Genomic DNA, 18,883 nt, shown 5'->3' on the forward strand with positions numbered 1-18,883 from the left:
CTTTATAGGTAATACAATGGCACTAAATTTGTATCTATCAATAATAACACTGAATATAAAGAGAATAAATGCTCCAATCAAAAGACACAGGGTATCAGAATGGATTAAAAAATAAATCAAAAAAAAAAAAAAAAAAAAAACAAGACCTATCCACATGTTGCCTACAAAAGATTCATTTTAGATCTAAAGACACCTGCAGATTTAAAGTGAGGGAATGGAGAACCATTTACCATGCTAATAGACGTCAAAAAGAAAGCCACAGTAGCCATACTTATATCAGACCAACTACATTTTAAACTAAGGACTGTAACAGGAGATGAAGAAGGACACTGTGTCATGATTAAGGGGTCTAACCAATAAGAACATCTACCAATTCTAAGTATTTATGCCTCCAACTTGAGAGAACCCAAATACACAAATCAATAACAAACATAAAGAAACTCATGATAACAATACAATAATAGAAGGGGACTTTAATACCCCACTTACAACAACGAACAGATCATACAAACAGAAAATCAACAAGGAAACAATGGCTTTGAATGACACACTGGACTATATGGATTTAACATATATATTCAGAACATTTCATCCTAAAGCAACAAAATACACATTCTTCTTGAGTGTACATGGAAAATTCTCCAGAACAGACCACATACTGAGTAACAAATCAAGCTTCAACAAGTACAAAAAGATCGAGATCATACCATGCATATTTTCAGACCACAACACTAGGAAACTTGAAGTCAATCACAAGAAAAAACTTGGAAAGACCATAATACATAAATACATGGACATTAAGTTAAAGAACATCCTACTAAAGAATGAAAGGGTTAACCAGGAAATTAAAGATAAAGATTTAAAAGTATGTAGAAGCAAATGAAAATGAAAACACAACACTCCAAAACCTTTGGAATGCAGCAAAAGTGGTATAAGAGGGAAGTATATAGCAATACAGGTCTACCTCAAGAAGTAAGTAAAAGTCTCAAATACACAACCTAACCTTAGAAAAGGAACAGCAAATAAAGACTAAAGCCAGCAGAAGGAAAATAATAAAGATTAGAGCAGAAATAACTGATATAAAAATAACAACAACAACAAAACACAGAACAGATGGATTAAACTATGAGCTGGTTCTTTGAAAGAATTAATAAAATTAATAATGCCCTAGACAGACTTATAAAAAAGAAAAGAGAAAGGACTCAGATAAATCACAAATGAAAGAGGAGAGATCAAAATCAACACCACGGAAATACAAACAATTGTAAGAGAATATTATGAAAAATTATATGCCAACCAATTGGGCAATCTGGAAGAAATAGATAATTTCCTAGAAACATATGAGCTACCAAAACTGAAACAGGAAGAAATAGAAAATTTGAACAGACCCATAATCAGCAAAGAAATTGAATCAGTAATCAAAAATCTCCCAACAAACAAAAGTGCAGGGCCAGATGGCTTCCCAGGGGAATTCTACCAAAAATTTAAGGAGTTAATACATATTCTTCCCAAACTGTTCCAAAAAAATAGAAATGGAAAGAAAACCTTCATTCCAAACTCATTCTACAAGCCCAGGATTACCTTGATTCCAAAACCAAAGACCCCACTAAAAAGGAGAATTACAGGCCAATATCCCTGATGAACATGGATGCAAAAATTCTCAACATACTAGCAAATTGAATTCAACAGTACATTAAAAGAATTATTCACCATGGTCAAGTGGGATTTATTTATGGACCCACAACTATATGGTTAACTCATCACTGACAAAGCAGGAAAGAATATCCGATGGAAAAACAACCATCTCTTGAACAAGTGGTGTTGCGAAAACTGGACAGCAACAAGCAGAAGAAGGAACCTGGACCACTTTCTTACACTATATACAAAAATAAATTCAAAATGGAAGAAAGACCTAAATGTAAGACAGGAAACAATCAAAATCCTAGAAGAGAACACAGGCAGCGACCTCTTTGACCTCAGCTGAAGCAACTTCGTACCAGACACATCACTGGAGGCAAGGGAAACAAAAGTAAAAATGAACTATTTGGACTTCATGAAGATAAAAAGCCTCTGCACAGCAAAGAAAACCATCAGCAAAAGTGAAAGGCAACTGACAGAATGGGAGAATATATTTGCAAATGACATATCTGATAAAGGGTTGGTATCCAAAATCTATAAAGAGCTTATCAAACTCAACACCCAAAAACCAAATAATCCAGTTAAGAAACGGGCAGAAGAGGGGTGCGTGTGTGGCTCAGTCAGTTGTGTCCGACTCTTAAACTCACGGTCGTGAGTTCAAGCCTCACTTTGGGCTCTGTGCCAGGTGTGAAGCCTACAAAAAAAAAAAAAAAAAAGGAATGGGCAGAAGCCACGAATAGACATTTTTCCAAAGACAACTGATGACTGACAGACACATGATAAGACGCTCAACATCAGTCATCATCAGACAAATACAAATCAAAACTACAATGAGATACCTCCTCACACCAGTCAGAAATGCTAAAATTAACAATACAGTAAGCAACAGGTGATGGTGAGGATGCAGAGAAAGTAGAACCCTCTTACACTGCCGGTGGGAATGCAAACCGGTGCAGCCACTTTGGAAAACAGTATGGAGGTTCCTCAAAATGCTAAAATTAGAGCTACACTATGAATTAGCAATTGCACTAGTAGGTATTTACCCAAAGGATACAAAAATACTGATTTGAAGGGACACATGCACCCTGATATTTACAGCAGCACTATCAACAATAGCCAAATAACGGAAAGAGGCCAAATGTCCATCGACAGATGAATGGATAAAGAAGATGTGGTATATATACACAATGGAATATTACTTGATGATCAAAAAAATGAAATCTTACCATTTGCAACGACGTGGATGGAGTTAGAGGGTATTATGTTAAGTGAAACAAGTCCATCAGAGAAAGACAAATACCACATGATTTCACTCATCTGTGCATTTAAGAAACAAAACAGATAAACATAGGGGAAAGGGGAAAAAAAAGAGGGAAGCTAACCATAAGAGACTCTTAATTATAGAGAACAAACTGAGATTGACAGAGGGTAGATGAGCAGGGATTGAGCTAGATGGGTGATGGGCAATAAGAAATGCACTTGAGATGAGCACTGGGTGTTATATGTAAGGATGAATCACTAAATTCTACTCCTGAAACCAATATTACACTATATGTTAACTAACTGGAATTTAAATAAAAACTTGAAACAAAAAATGAAATAACAGAAAAAGATATATGTATTAAAAATAATAAAGTTAAATGTATAATCTTGTTCATACTTCTAATAGTCTTTCCATTCTGAATAAAGCATTGCTGTTGTTATACAACTTCTGGGCATATAAATTTTAATAAACTAGAATATAAAGTGCTTTCAGTTTTAATGCTGATTATTTCTAAAACTCTGGTAAGAAAAAAAAACATTACACAGAAGTAATGTATTTATGTAGGGGCTTTGAAGTTTGATACACATGGTTTGGAATACTGGCTCTGTCACTACTAAGTTTATGACCTTAGGGAAATTAGTAAACCTCTCAGAACTTGCTTTCCCACCTGTAAAATAGGGAAAATATTTCAAGGGCTAACTATGAGGATTAAATGAAATAATGCAAATAGAGATCCTAAGAATCATAACTATAATCATTAATTAGCTAACAATTATTAAAGCACCTATGGATGTGAACAGGTACTGTTTTAAGTACTTCACATGCACTTTCACATGTAATTCTCACAACACTAAGAGAAAAAGGGACTCTTATCATCCCCATTTCACAGAAGAGAAAAGTGAAGCAATAAAAGGTTAGTTAAGTAACTTGGGGAAATACTCAAGACTCAGAATGCTCAATAAATACATATTGTTCTTATTATCATTTGGAATAATGTTAAAATTATTTAACATGACAGAAGATGCATTCCCCTATTGTAAGATATTATCTATAAAATATGAACCAAGAAATAAAAGCAAATGGCATTTTTTAAAGTAATTCAAATGGAACATTAAAACGCACAAAATGTTATCTTCAAAAGCTAATAAGAGATCTGGAAGATCAAAACACATTTATATACAACTACAAAGCCAAAGGGCACGTTTTTGTATATAAACTTTCTGAGTACCTGCACTTCCATAAAATAATTCACAAGACTGATTACAGGCTCCTCTTAATAGCATTTGTACAGCCATACAAAACGTCTCTTCCTTTAGCCAACAATAGAATAAGAATTCAACCCCTTACCCCAGGTAATTGCTTTTTTTTTTTTTTTTTTTTTTTACCCTTTTTGTTTTCTGTGAACTGCCTCCAAGTTACAGAAAATTTCTAAGTAGAGTACAAGTCTTTTTTTTCCCTTATATGAGAGTAAGCTGCCACCATGAAATCCAGTCACCCTTAAATACTTCAGTGTTGTATTTCCTACAAACAAGAGAATCCTCCTACATAACCAGGTAACAACCATCAAAATCAAGAAATTAACCCTGGTACATTACTATAGCTAATCCTTAGACCCCATTTCAAGTTTTACCAATTTCCTAATAATATCCTTTATAGCATTGTGACTGATGAATTGCATTTAGCTGTTAATGTCTCTTTCACTCCAGTACAGTTCTTCAGTGTGTTCGTAATTTTCATGACCTTGATTGATAGTTTTAAAAACTGCAGGTCATGGGGTGCCTGGGTGGCTCGGTCAGTTGGGCATCCGACTTCGGCTCAGGTCATGATCTCACGGTCCTTGAGTTCGAGCCCCACATCGGGCTCTGTGCTAACAGCTCAGAGTCTGAAGCCTGCTTCAGATTCTGTGTGTCCCTCTCTCTCTGCTCCTCCCCTGCTCATGCTCTGTCTCTCCTGTCTCAAAAATAAATAAAAACATTAAAAAAAATTTATAAAAACTGCAGGTCAGTCAGTTATTTTGGAGAATGTCCCTCCTCTAGAGTTAGTCTGACGTTCTCAAGATTAAATTCAGGGTGTACATCTTTGGCAGGAATATAAAAGTGATGCCAGTCTCAGTGCATCCTATCAGCTGGCACACTGATATGTCTGTTTTGATCACTGCCAAGTTTTTCCACTGTAGTTTTTAATCTCTGTAATTTTTAACTATTCTTTCAGTAGATACTTTGAGACTGTAAACATACTCCCTGCTTCATCAAACTTTCCATTTATTCATTATTTTTTTCAATATAGACTTATGGGTTCCAATTTTATTTGTAATATTTTGCCATCATTATTTATTCAGATGTTCACATCATTTAGCTTTGGCCAGTGGAGTCCATTCAAGTTGGTTCTGTGTCATTCCGACATAATCCTATCACTCTTCGAAAAACTTTCTTGCATTATAAGAGGTTCCAGGCTCATCTTGTACGTTCCCTGACTCAGCTGTGAAATAAGCCATTTCTCTAAAGAGCACTGGTTAACTGAGAACGGTGTTCAGAAGCCAAGAACCGGGTGCCAGGTTTGCTATATCTATCAATCTACACTGAAAACTCTAAGTTCACACTGATACGTCCAATTCTAATCCAACAGCGTATGCTTCATTCTGTTCTCCATTTTGTAACTCCTCTCTCCAACACTGAGAAGCCAGGCTCCCATATGAAGTATACTTACTTATTTGATGAACTGGCCCACCCTCTGTATAACCAATCTGCTGTCACGGACATGCATACTTTACTACACTGACGCCCTCTACCCTACCCGGGCTCTGTCAGTCTACTCTGAGCAACTGTCACCGCTCTCCATGCTGGACATCCTCCATATGCTCTTCCAACTCACATATTCCATGCTGAGCCCCTCTTCTACACAGACAACCTCCTTACCACACCCATGCTCCAAAACCACACATTAGGCCATTATGCATGTGAACACCTTCCTCACTCTGGCCAGGCAACAAAACTTCCTCTATAGATAAAAACAGTGGACCTCTTAATGCAGATGCTTTTGACTAAGTTGTTCAGGAAGGGAAGAGGAAAATAAATGCAGAGATAATAAAAGATAATAAAAGCAGAGATAATATTAAGAATAGCAAACTATCTCTTTCAAAAACTAAAAGCTTCTTACACCTATAATTTCATTTGCCCTAGAATGGAGTCACATAGTTTAGATTAAGAAAATGAATTTAAAAACCAGACAGACCCTTAAATCCTGGTTCTCCCACTTGGTAGATGAATGACTTAAACAAGTTACATAATCTCTTCAGTTCAAGAGTACCCATCTCGCATGACTGCTATGAAAATAACCCAAGTAAAACAAATATATGGTAACTGACCTAAAGTCAGCATTCAAGAAATGTTATTATTACTATCTTCTCTTTCACATTATCATTTTTAACACATGTCAAAAGGATACTTATATACAGGTGTATAATTTTATAAGAATTAGTTCTTAGCTTTAATTTCTGAAAGGGTCAGTGTCCCTAAAAAGATTTAAAAACACCTATAATATCTACCTTATGATTACTAAACAAACCACAGCTTCCAGTCTGTCCTACATTTCTGACAAATTATTTTTTAAAATTTTGCCAGGATCATATCATTCTCCTGAATGAAAAGTTATCAGGGGCTGCTGACAGCCTAGAAAACAAAGAAGATTCTTCAATCTGGCAATTAAGGCTTAACACAGCATGACCCCAACCTACCTTTCCAGAATTACACCTCACCCCTCACCTACACAACATTTCTGTTTCAACCATTGTAATTTTATACACTTCTTCATCTACAAGCCCTGGACCATATCTTGGCTAGAATGTTCATCTACCCAATTCACTCCAAGCAAAATTTTGCAATGTTTTTCAAGGTCCAGCATAAAATCCACCTCCTCTTTTTAAAAGTTTCCTTGACTATAGCAGGCAGAAGCAAAGTCTTCCTCCCTTAAAGTCCTAAGCAGTCAGATAATGATGTAATTACTCTTTTATAGTATATACTCTTTTATTATCTTACCTGCTAGACTGAATTAAGATCTTTGTGGAGAAAGGACATATGCTTTCTATCTCCAAATAACTGCCATTTATTGAACATACATACCAGTTATTATTTAAAATTTATTCTTCACAATAGTTTTTGAGGTTGGTGTCATTATCTCTATTTTATAGATGAAGAGACCAAGGCTCAAGGATGTTGGAAATGTGCCCAAAATTACATAGCTAGTAAGAAGCAAAAAAACTTTTCCCTAGCATGTTTCACAAAACATGAGATATGTGGAATGAACCCCGGTGGGGGAAAGGATCTCAGGTCAAATAAATTTGGAGGATTAAGAAAGTTAAATCACGATTTTTATCAAATGGTTTCTCAAAGCCTTTTAACAAGCTGCTGATACGCTTTACAAATCTCCAACAGGGCATATTGTATTTTCCAAACGTATTTAGGGATAAAATCCTTTCCTCAAGGACCATCAGCCTTATAGGACTAATGCTCCATAAAACTCATTTCAGGAAATGTGGCAATGTGTTCTGTTGTCTTTGCACAAGCTTTTGCACACACTGGACACTCAGTACACACTTCTTGAAGATAAAAAAATGCCCCTCAAAAAAAAAAAAAAAAAAAAAAATGCCCCTCATACTAATGTAACATATTAATGTAATTCCACATACTGAAGTAAAGAATAAGGTAATTTCACTCCTCTTCTAGCAAGAGGTCTCAAGTATAATAATTATTTCACTAAAAAGTATTCAAATTAAAAAACTAATTTTCATTAGACAGACTAAAAACACGATTAAGAGAAATCTCTACCTGTGCTTTTATGATATGCATGAATCTTGACATCAACTCAGGACATTCAAGGAGGAAGTGAAAGTGGTCAAATATAATTTTGGGATTTCTAAAAGAAAAATATATTTTGTTTAAATGGACAGGAAGGATGAATAAGTGAAATGCAAATTCAGATATACAGATACTGAAACAAAAGAAAAATATTAATCTACACCTACTATATTTTTACTTGTCATTGAGCATTTTTTGAATTGTAACAGAAAAAAAACATTATTTCTGTTGAGATAAACACTGTAAGCAAAGAAAGAAAAGCCTACAAGAGCAATCTATGAATCCAAGAAAGCCTTACCTATTAACAAAGCATTTTAAAACTTCATCATGTTTGCAGACAAATTCAATGAAACGGGGTGAAGTCATTCTGTGGGGGATAAAAAAATCAGAACGTATGGACTGAAATTGGTGATAAAGCAAATCTGGTAACTATGTATACAACTGGACTGGCTCCTAGCAGAAGAAAAAAAAAAGATCTGTGTTTGGAAAACTAGGCATGCCTAGTCAATTTATAAGATGAAAAAATATATAGAACTTTTCATTAACAGAGGATATGAACAGTGACTTTTTAAAAACCTTGAAATTTAAACATCTCTGCTCTATACACTTTGAATACAAAATTAAGTAATCCTGCACAAAGTGACATTCACCATTCTACATGTTAATCATTTATATAATGCATAAAACTCAAATATTTTAAACCAATTCTAGATTAGTACGATGAGTGTCCTAAAACAGATCAAAACAGAACCTAAAATCAACAAATTATTGTTTGTTACTGGAATTACCAAAAAAATCATAGCTTTTCTTCATCTATCAGAAAAGGAAATAATAAGCAGAAACCTTCTTACCCTGGGGGCATCTGACAAGAACAGCACATGTAAAAGGCTTGAATGACAGCACTTAGCCGGTTAGCTGTCATAGAAATAACATCCTGACAGTCTGCACTGGCTTCCTGTTTCCCTCCAAGAGCATCTGGTTTAGATTCCCCTGTGCCAGTGGATAGATTTTCATAGCTCCCAGGTCCTGGAGGTTCAAATGGAGGAATGGAAGTACCATCTTGATCTTGGCCTTTTTGTTTCAGCAAAATAGAAGTGATATCCGTTGAATCCTTCTTGTTTTTCATCAATTCTGTAGCTATTAAAACTAGCCATTCATCTAATGAGTGCCAAAGCAATTCAAGAGGCTAGGAGAAAAACAGAAGGGTTTTTTTAACATCATTCTTAAATTCCAGGATAAAAAAACTCACTCAAGCAAATATTATAAAAGAGAAAATTTACTCTAGCTACTGCTACTTTCCCAAGTTAATGTGACAGCAGTGCCTGAAGGTAAATAACAAAACATATGAATGCCACATAAATAACAATTTCTTCATTTATAGCAAAAATTTAACTTGTATTTATTTATTCCTTGGAATAAAAAGGTAAAACCTAAAATCTAACAAAAAATTCATAAGCAATCTTTCCTCTTTTAAAAATTTTCAAATATTTAGTTCTAAAAGCATATATTACTTTTAAATATACAATCCCCCAACCTTTACTATATTCATGTGTTAACAATTTTCAACTTTTTTCAATTAAAAAAAAATAAGAAGTCCTAAAAAGTCTAATGAACAGTTTGGTTCTGGGGTGCCTGCCTGGGTTAGCTGGTGGAGCATGTGACTCTTGATCTCAGGGTTGTGAGTTCGAGCTTCACAGAGAGTGTAGAGATCACTAAAAGAAATAAATAAACTTAAAAAATAAAAGCTTTATTGTGCTCTTTTCATGTAATTCATAGAATTTTGAAAATTTATGGTGAGAAATTTAAAAATTTTACATAATATTTATATATATGCACATACATGCATATGCTTTCATACACATATACACAAATTCCATCTAATGACTAGTAACTATCAAAACTGACTAGCAAATCCTTAATTCCAGTAAAGATTAACAGCTTGAAAAAGAAAAAGGGAGGGAGTAAACTGTTTCTTTTTTTTACACTATTTAAAATATTCCTTTTAAAAATAATGAAATGTCTTTTGTAAACTAACAGCACATGAAATTTTCTTTTTAAAATATTACGTAATCACAAATGCTACAACAGGACTAAGTACTAAAGGAGATGAAATATTTACATCATCCCTAATAACTAGTAATTTTTAACAAGCAGAAGTATAAATGCCCAAGTACTATCAAAAGAAGGCTACCAGGGATCTAATATACAACATCATGTCTAGTTTTCCATACTGTATTGTAAATTGAAAGCTACCATGGGGGCACCTGGGTGGCTCAGTCGCTTAAGCGTCTGACTTCGGCTCAGGTTACGATCTCATGGTTCATGAGTTTGAGCCCCATGTTGGGCTACATGCTGACAGCTCAGAGCCTGGAGCCTGCTTCGGATTCTATGTCTCCCTCTCTCTCTGCCCCTCCTCTGCTCATGCTCTATCTGTCTCAAAAATAAATAAACATTAAAAAAAATTTTTTTTTAAGTTACTATGAAAGTAAAGCTTTAATGTTGTCACCATGACAAGAAAATGGTAATAATGTGAGTGAAGGATGTGTTAACTGACCTTATTGTGGTAATGTATATGTGTATCAAATTATCAAATTATACACCTTGAGCTTACACAATGTTATACGTCAATTATATCGCAATAAAACTGGTGGGAAAAAAGGTCTGCAAGAACATTTTTAACCCCAAATAAAAATTAACAGTCAGGGTCAAGGAGAAAGATAGCACTTAAATGCTCCTTCATTCCTACACTATTGTTTTGTTTTGTTTTTGCTTCCAACTGTATTAGTCTCTTTTTATTCTTTTAGTAATCTTTCCCAGAGTTCACTACTTCTGTTTGTAGGTCATGAAATGTGTAAAGAATCCACTTCCAAATGTTGGCACAGCTATGAGCATGGTCTTTCCGTTTACTTGAACTCAGAATTAAGACTTTGGGTTCTTGTTTTTAATACTGCAGTCCCAGAAGTAGTTCTCACTGTAGACTTATCTGCAGGAGGTCTTATGCTTTCTAGCAGTAGTCTACAACCAGGCTCTAGCTTCCGCAGGACACTACACAGGGTGGATTTAAATATGTACTAAACGAAGAGGCCATTCTCTCAAATGAGTTTAAATGCGTATTTTTTTTTTTTCTTAAAAACAATGCCTCTACTCCAAATAAATCAAGGTCAAAATCAATGAAGAGCTCAAGATGACATCAGTCCCATTTGTCTAAGTCCTGGTGTTGTGTGGATGAGGAGCCACCACTCATGACAACAGGGGATACATCCAGAGTAACAGCCAAATTCGTTAACATGTTTCCATTTCTAAACCATCATTAAAGGACGTATGTGGGGTCACACCACTCTCACGGTAGTCCAGCAGGGCAACCATGCCATCTAGATTCATGTTTTCATCAATAAAGAAGTGGTCATTTTTGAAATTAGCAAGGATGTGCCTGATTCGTTCTGCAGGCCCTGTTATAAAAGGTTTTACTCTTTCTGGCCTCTGTTCTTCGAGCTTGCCTTGGATTGATTTCATTTGATGTACTTCTTGTAGGCTTCTTTTGTGAAGCTGGTTTCCCGCAAGTGATGGTTCATGACAACATCAACACCAGTGATTACTGTGCTTTTGGTACCTTCACACACATGACCTTCAGCGGAGGCATTTCCACCAATGAACGAACCACCAATGTTACCCTCGGTCCTACCAACCATGTTCCCCTCCACCTCCAGGCACAACCCACCCATGATCTCCAGATCTTATAGATGTCAGAGAACATCTCATCATGACTGATGAGGTCCTGGTAGATAATCATGATGGCATCTGGAGAGAGACGATGGCAGCACTATCTTAGCAGGAGCAGGGAGCCCTAAACGTGGTGCAGAAGAAGTCACACTGGGGGTATGATGAAGAAGTTGGGGGGCAGGGGGAGTTTGAAAAGCTATATACCATTTTAAATATTACTGTTGAGAATGATAAACTGTCTTTCTGCAAATGAATATAAGAGTTAATCTTTTTGTTTCTTATGGGATCACAGAATGCTACAAACTAGACGATGCGCTTCAGAAAGACCCACAATATTTCAACCAAAAGAAATGTTACTTTTAAATATTAGAGTCTTACTTTACGGAAAGAGATTACACAACTATAATTGGAAGCTTAAGAAATGTTTAAATGACATGTTCTTCCAGGAAATTCTTTATCATTATTTTCTAACAAGTTCTTCTGCTATGTGTTCAGCTTTTCTTCAGGTTTGCAGAACATTGTCTTTTTGAGAATATTTATTTGACTTACTAGACTTGCAAATAATTAAATCAATCTTAAGTCTTCACTTAAACATTAAACCAAAAAGCAGAAAACAAAACAAAATAAAGCAAAAAAAGCTCCCCCTATCATCAACAAAAACCTAGTCCCTTCTTTCAACAAATATTTAGTTAGTACATACTACATAAACAGGTAGGCAAAGTGAGAAACTGATTATACTCTCTGAGGTTGAAATAAGCACCCCTCTCCCCAACAAAGAGGGCTCTTCCATGGTTAGGCGTAGCAGCTGCAAGATTCAGGATCCCTGAGCTGCTTCAAAGGAAGGGTAAGAGGCACCAGCTGCCATAAACACTGACATGATACCTGCACAGAAAAGGTCTTAATTCTCGTGAGCAAAACATCAAACCCGCTGTAAAGAATGAAAAAGAACATTTTACGTCAGTAAAACTTTTAGCTTTACATCACAAAATGAACTTCCAAAATAGAAAGAACAGGTGGTAATGTAAAACTTCTTGAAACAAAAGGCAAAAGGAATTATTGGCCTCTAAATGAGGACTGCAACCTAGAAAAACAGCACACTGGATAGAGATGAAGCCTAAGGCAAGAAATGATACCTGCTGCTCACACAGATGAGAGCACTGAGCCTGAACCAGCAACAACCAGCAACAATCCCATTTTTTTCTTTCTCTTTCTTTCTTTCCTTTTTTTTTTTTTTTAATGTAGGTTCCACACCCAGCATGGAGCCCAAAGAGGGGTTCAAACTCACAACCCTGAGCTCAAGACCTGAGTTGAGATCATGAGTCGGACGTTTAACCGATTGAGCCGCTCAGGCACCCAACAATCCTATTTTTAAATACTGACAATGTGTAAAAATTAAAGGCAAGTTTTGAATAATCCAGAAATAATTTTTAAAGCCCATATCTGTGTAAAAATGATAGTCTAGAAAGACTTTCAATAAAGGAACACAGCAAAAATTAAAACAGAATGAGGAGAAAAAAGAAGTAGTACGTCATCTTAGGCCTTTCTTTTCTCTTTTTCGTATCTTTTCTTTCTTCATTCACATATGTATTAAAACTAAATCCCAACCTCAAGGTATTTTTACCTACAGAGTTTTCCTTTGAAGATCTGTTCACAAAGTTCATGCCTCAACAACAAAAAAAGTACTGTGAAAATAACTTTAATTTCTAACTGTGGTACTAGCCACAGATAAAAAGGATTAAAATAAATTTTTAAAATTAAAAATAAACAATTTCAAGCCTTATCTATGATGCTTTATATATTCATAAATAATAATGATAAAAACATTAGCTAAGACACAAAGCACCAAAAAAATAAAGATATAAAGCACCGTATATATCAACTTTTACTGAAAATTGAGTCAATGACTGTGGAAAACATTAGCAGATCTCGCCATTGTGAAATATTGCTTCATTTCACATTATTGACAATCATACATAATTTTCAAAACATTTTAAGTTCTATTTCAAAGCTATAATATATAATCTCAAACTTGCTGGACAATTTTTTAAAAATTTAAGATCCATGTACCAACGTGAGATATGAATTTGACAGGAAAGCATTACTAAATTAAGTTCTTTAATAGTATCTTGAAATACACTCTTGAAATTTAACAGTATAGTCTCACTATTCTCAACTTGACAATGTCAAATGTTACGATCCAAAATATAAGATTTTGAAGTTAAAAGTTTCTCAATCATTCTCAGCTCCAAACTCTCCCAATTACAATTCTATGTAAGTATTAATAGTCACAGCTTACTAGTCACAAAAGAAGAGCATATCAAGATTCAGTAAGTCTAAATTGTCTTCCCCATGTTCACACTGCTTCAATAAACATAACTACCTTCTCCTTCAGACGCTCCGAAGTTCCCAAGGCATTAGATAAAAATCTCTTAACACTGAAAAAATGGCTAAGTGTTAAGATTAACTTAAAAGATTTCTAAGATAAATCAGAAAACTAGTAACAGGATGTTAAACAATTTCACCTACTAAAACCACATGGCCTATAAACCCACTCATTCGTAATGGAAAACCCATTAGTTAATCCTAACAATAAAGTGACATGTTAGAGTACCTAGTTAATGAAATGGAAAGTAGGGATCAATGGCTACCTTACACAAAATATGGTAAAAATTAAAATGGTATTTTCCAGTCTAACATTGCAGGAACTCAGGAAATGGTTATGATCTTTACAACTCTGAATCACCCCACAATGAACAGAAGATTTTATATAAATAGATGACAATGTAGTTTCTATTTTTTATCCTTGTAAGTGGGAGGGCATCATTTTGTCATCCTCCAGTCATAAAATATAATTCATAAAATTATATGTCAAGAGACTAATAAATTTTTAAGAGTAACATTTAATGTTTTTAAAAACGTAGGTAGTTTTGTAATAAAAATGTTTTACCGAAGTGTAAGGTCAAAATTAAAAAAAAAAAAAAAAAAAAACAACAACAGTCAAGGCAAAAGCAGTTGTCAATGATGCATAAAACAATCCCTTAAAAAAGATACTAACAAATGAAATAAGATAGAAAAAAAAGAGCTTTTTGTAATATATATGTCATTGATATAATAATCAAAACAGAGTTTAGATTTCACAAAAGAAAAGCTCAAAGAAAACCAGGGATACCCTTTTCTACTCTGTTATACCAGTATTGACTGGCTAAATAGGAAACTAACATTTTAAATCAAGCACAAAATTCCTATAGAGATGCTACGAATTAACACATACTTATCTTCTGATCATTAGCAAACACATGGCAGACTCAAATTTTAACCAAAAAAACAAAACAAAAACAAAAACAAAAACAAAAAACAGACAATAGTGAATATAATCTACACCCAATTTGGAGAATAGTGACTTTATCTATGCCTGATTTGATTTTCTATTCATCATTATAGATAAGTAGAAAGGATAAGCAGAAAATTAAATCAGCACAAGCCATACCAGAATACATTAAGAACAACTGCATGTAATGTGACTATTTAAGCAGTAAAACTCACTTAAAATAACACTGACAAAATAGTGGATCAATATTTAGATTCAAATTTTACAAAGATAGTCACTTATGACTCCAAACTAGTATTGAAGAAGTGGTATGTGAAAAGCCAAAATTTGAATTACAAAAAGTTGTATAACTGCCTTCTTCCAGGAGGTGGCACAATAGGGGAAAAAACGGAAAAAAATAAGAATCAATCTTTCTTTCTCTCTCTCTCTCTCTCTCTCTCTCTCTCTCTCACACACACACACACACAAACAGATGAAAACATTTTTCTGCACTAACTCTTTAGAAACAGTGAAGAACACAAACAGATGCAAGACCCTTACACACATCTTTCTAAAAGCCTATTGTACCTATTTTAGCTATTAAAATCCACCAGTGTCAAAATGCTTACAAAGCACTTATTTGTAGGTGCCCAAAAAGTTCCACGTAAGAAAAGAATCACTTAGCATTGGTCATTAGTTTTACTTCAAATTTTACAGACAGTAAAGCTGTCAATCATAACTAGTTTTTTAGAAAGCGACAAATAAAAATGTTTATATCACTTTTTGGATAGATAACCTATATTTATACTCGAAAGATTATTTAAAGAAATACAAACCTTCATGAACCCAAAAGCAAATTTTATACCATGAAAATTTCTTAAGATAAGTTACCTTTAAAAAGCTAATATGAAAACAGTTATAAAGTTACACATTTGTCCAAAATCTGAGTTATTTAAAAATACGCCTCAAGAAAAAAAAAGCCTTAACAATAACAATTATATTCACATTCATTTTGCTTAATTCATAAAATTATACTTTAACTTAGGTAGCAACACTGTCTTGGGTCTTACAGGAAGCAGCTGAAGCAATACAAATATTTTAAGCAAATATCTCAGGGTGCCGGGGTGATTAAGTCGGTTAAGCATCTAACTCTTGATTTTGGCTCAGGTCATGATCTCACAGTTCATGAGATTGATACCTCCATCAGGCTCTACGCTGACTTTGATGAGCCTGCTTGGATTCTCTTTCTCTCTCCCTCTCTCTCTGTCCCTCCCCTGCTTGTACTCTCTCTCTCTCAAAATAAATAAATATTTTTTTTTTTTTAATTTTTAAGAAGAGAAAAGAAAATATCTCAATGATTCTTCCTTGAAGTGATCCCAGGAATTAATTGGTAGTAAACACAGGAAATGAAAGTAAACTTACTTTTAAAACACATATATGGACACACACATTAACTCCCTTCTGAAAATATGCAATAATAACCTCTAAATAGAAACTAGGTATTTTCAGAAGGGAGTGGGGAGAAGAAATGGGTTATATAGGTGATGGGGATTAAGGAGGACACTTGTGATGAGCACTGGGTGATGTATGAAATTGCTGAATCACTATATTGTACCGCTGACACTAACATAATACTGTATGTTAACTAACTGGAATTAAAATAAAAACTTTAAAAAAAGTGGACACAAGGAAAAAAAAGAAAACTAGTTATTTTCTTTACTTCTGAATAATTTTTTAAAAAACATGATGGCTGCATATTGCTACATTTAAAACCTGTAATCCAATTTAAAAAAGTAGATTTAAGTATTAAGTATCTTTACCCTTTGAATACAACACTAATGGAATTTAAATGTTACTTGTAAGAAAAATACCGAAAGCTTACCACTTAAGAATTGCTGTTGATTACACAGGGATGAAAGGAGAAATGTGTGTCTAACTTAAAATGTGATAGGAGTATGAACCAAACTTAGTTTATGAGGTTTCTGACTAATGAATGCATGCTTTGTCAAATTCATCTCTTTTTTGTCTATCTTCTTAACAACATCATATACTTTTCTGACCTTGAACACCTGGCTTCTTGGAGTTTTATTCCCATTGTAGCCCAAATCGATTCCATTACTGGGAGAGGATGGACCAATTCGAAAGACATGACAAAATATCCTCACAATCCTTAAAAGGCTCTTCATTTGAGCATCATAATTACTAGACAAGCTGAAAATAAAAGTTAAAATACGAACAGGTTAGGTGGAATAAAACAAATTACATCTTAAAATACTTAATTTAAAACATTTTCATCACATTAATCATCTGTTTCCTAATATAACTAGCGAAGTTCCTTCCTATTGTGATAGGGAACAGAATGCTTTGTTTAATAGAAAGTTGCTATACATTATTTGGATTGCATATGAATGAATTATTAATGTTTAAGCAACCAGAGTAGAACCAATAATCAAAGCACAAATATGAAGGAAAGCACCAACAGTTGGTTTCTTGAGGCATCAACTTTAAGCAATCTCTAACTTTCACTTCCAAAAGTATATTTATAAATTAAACGGACTCTTAGGAATTCTGAGGACATTTCACAGAGAAATAGAAATGTTGATTATGTGCTCAAGTCAACCTACAACTCCATTATAGAAGCTGAACTTTCTACTCTATCCATAACCTCATTTCCCCTCCTCACCCCAGAATAGTAACCAATTGTTCACATATAGCAGAACACTTACAAATTGAATAATCTTAAAGTTAATATCAGCATCAAGGAAGTTCTCTAATGGTAGTCTTAGTAGTCTTATGACTCTACATAAATATAGGATATACACACCACTGTGAAGAAAAAAAGAACTCAAATCCAATTAACACAACAATACTGAATATAATATAAACCTTCTTTGACAAATCAAAAACCCCTTCATTATTTTATAGTGCCTGGGAATTGTTCATCGTTACAAATATCAATCAACTATTCTTCCATAGAGAAATTGTAGGAGTTAGGCTAAATCTGTATTGAAACCAGTGACAGATCTTTAAAAAAAAAAATGTTTGTTGTTGTTGTTCAGGGGGTTAATTTGGAATCTCTAACATCAGTTATCTTGTATTTTAATGGTAGCACAAAAGCAGAGTAAAGAGTTACATAAACTTTTGGGCAGAATGGTTATGATTGTATATATTAATTATCATAGCTTACCCTAAATTCTCCCAAGTGTATTTTACCCAGCTCATAGAGATGAAAAGTCAAGGAGATGAAAAGTACAGCATAGGGAATATACTCAATAATACTGTAATAACACTGTATGGTGACATAGAGTAACTATACATATCATGTTGAGTCCTGAGTAACATGGAATTGTTGAATGACTATGTTATACACCTGAAATTTACACAACATTGTATGTCAACTATACGTCAATAATAATAATTAAAAGGATTAGTAGGGTGAGTGGGTGGCTCAGCTGATTAAGCGTCCGACTCTTGGTTTCGGCTCAGGTCAAGACCTCACGGTTCTTGGGTTCAAGCCCCGTGTTGGGCTCTGTGCTGGCAGTGCAGAGCCTGCTTGGGATTCTGTCTCTCCATCTCCTTCTGCCCCTCCCTCACTCACTCTCTCTCTCAAAATAAATAAACAAACTTAAAAATAAAATAAAATAAATAAAATGCATAAGTAATGTGGAAATAGCAAATGCCTACTTCTAAGAATTCCAGTGTGTAAGTGCCAACTAGAGCGTATTTTCTCTGCTGGTGAACCCAAAATTTCCTGACATTTTCACTTCAATATTCATGTTGTTTCTCATTCTAAGAATTATTAAATTGTTAAAAATATTCAATAAAAATTAGCTATCAGTTACAACTGTTAGTAAAATATGACAGTTACTGCTATCTATACTGTATTGAACTGGGATACCTACATCATATTAACAAAATTTTTTGTTTTAGTAACGTTGTATTGATTTTTATGTATTTGTCTTTATGAAGTGTTTCTAATTTTATATCATAAGATTGCTGAGACTAACAAAACAGAAATGTAGTTTGACTGAAACTACTTCCTTCTTTTATTGTGTTGTGACTATTGGAAAAGTTAACTATGATGACTCTCAAATTTTTCTA

The 18,883-nt window shown here is 34.2% G+C and overlaps 1 protein-coding gene and 1 pseudogene across 10 annotated transcripts in view; both read right to left on the bottom strand.

Moving 5' to 3' along the window:
- The window catches only part of HACE1 (HECT domain and ankyrin repeat containing E3 ubiquitin protein ligase 1), a 120,970-nt gene that overhangs the window by 49,404 nt on the left and 52,683 nt on the right, over positions 1-18,883 (bottom strand). For 9 of the 10 annotated variants that reach the window (XM_042939458.1, XM_042939457.1, XM_042939451.1 and 6 more), the window contains 4 exons: positions 16,843-16,993; positions 8,607-8,941; positions 8,054-8,122; positions 7,726-7,813 (listed from right to left, as the gene is read on the bottom strand). In XM_042939458.1, the coding sequence (XP_042795392.1) occupies positions 7,726-7,813; positions 8,054-8,122; positions 8,607-8,941; positions 16,843-16,993 (643 nt within the window). The remainder of the gene's footprint in view (positions 1-7,725; positions 7,814-8,053; positions 8,123-8,606; positions 8,942-16,842; positions 16,994-18,883) is intronic. The other variant, XM_042939452.1, reaches the window with a different exon arrangement.
- Positions 10,780-11,865, bottom strand: LOC122220223 (annotated as a pseudogene).

Source organism: Panthera leo, chromosome B2 (genome assembly GCF_018350215.1).
Source record: "Panthera leo isolate Ple1 chromosome B2, P.leo_Ple1_pat1.1, whole genome shotgun sequence".
Lineage (NCBI taxonomy): Eukaryota > Metazoa > Chordata > Mammalia > Carnivora > Felidae > Panthera > Panthera leo.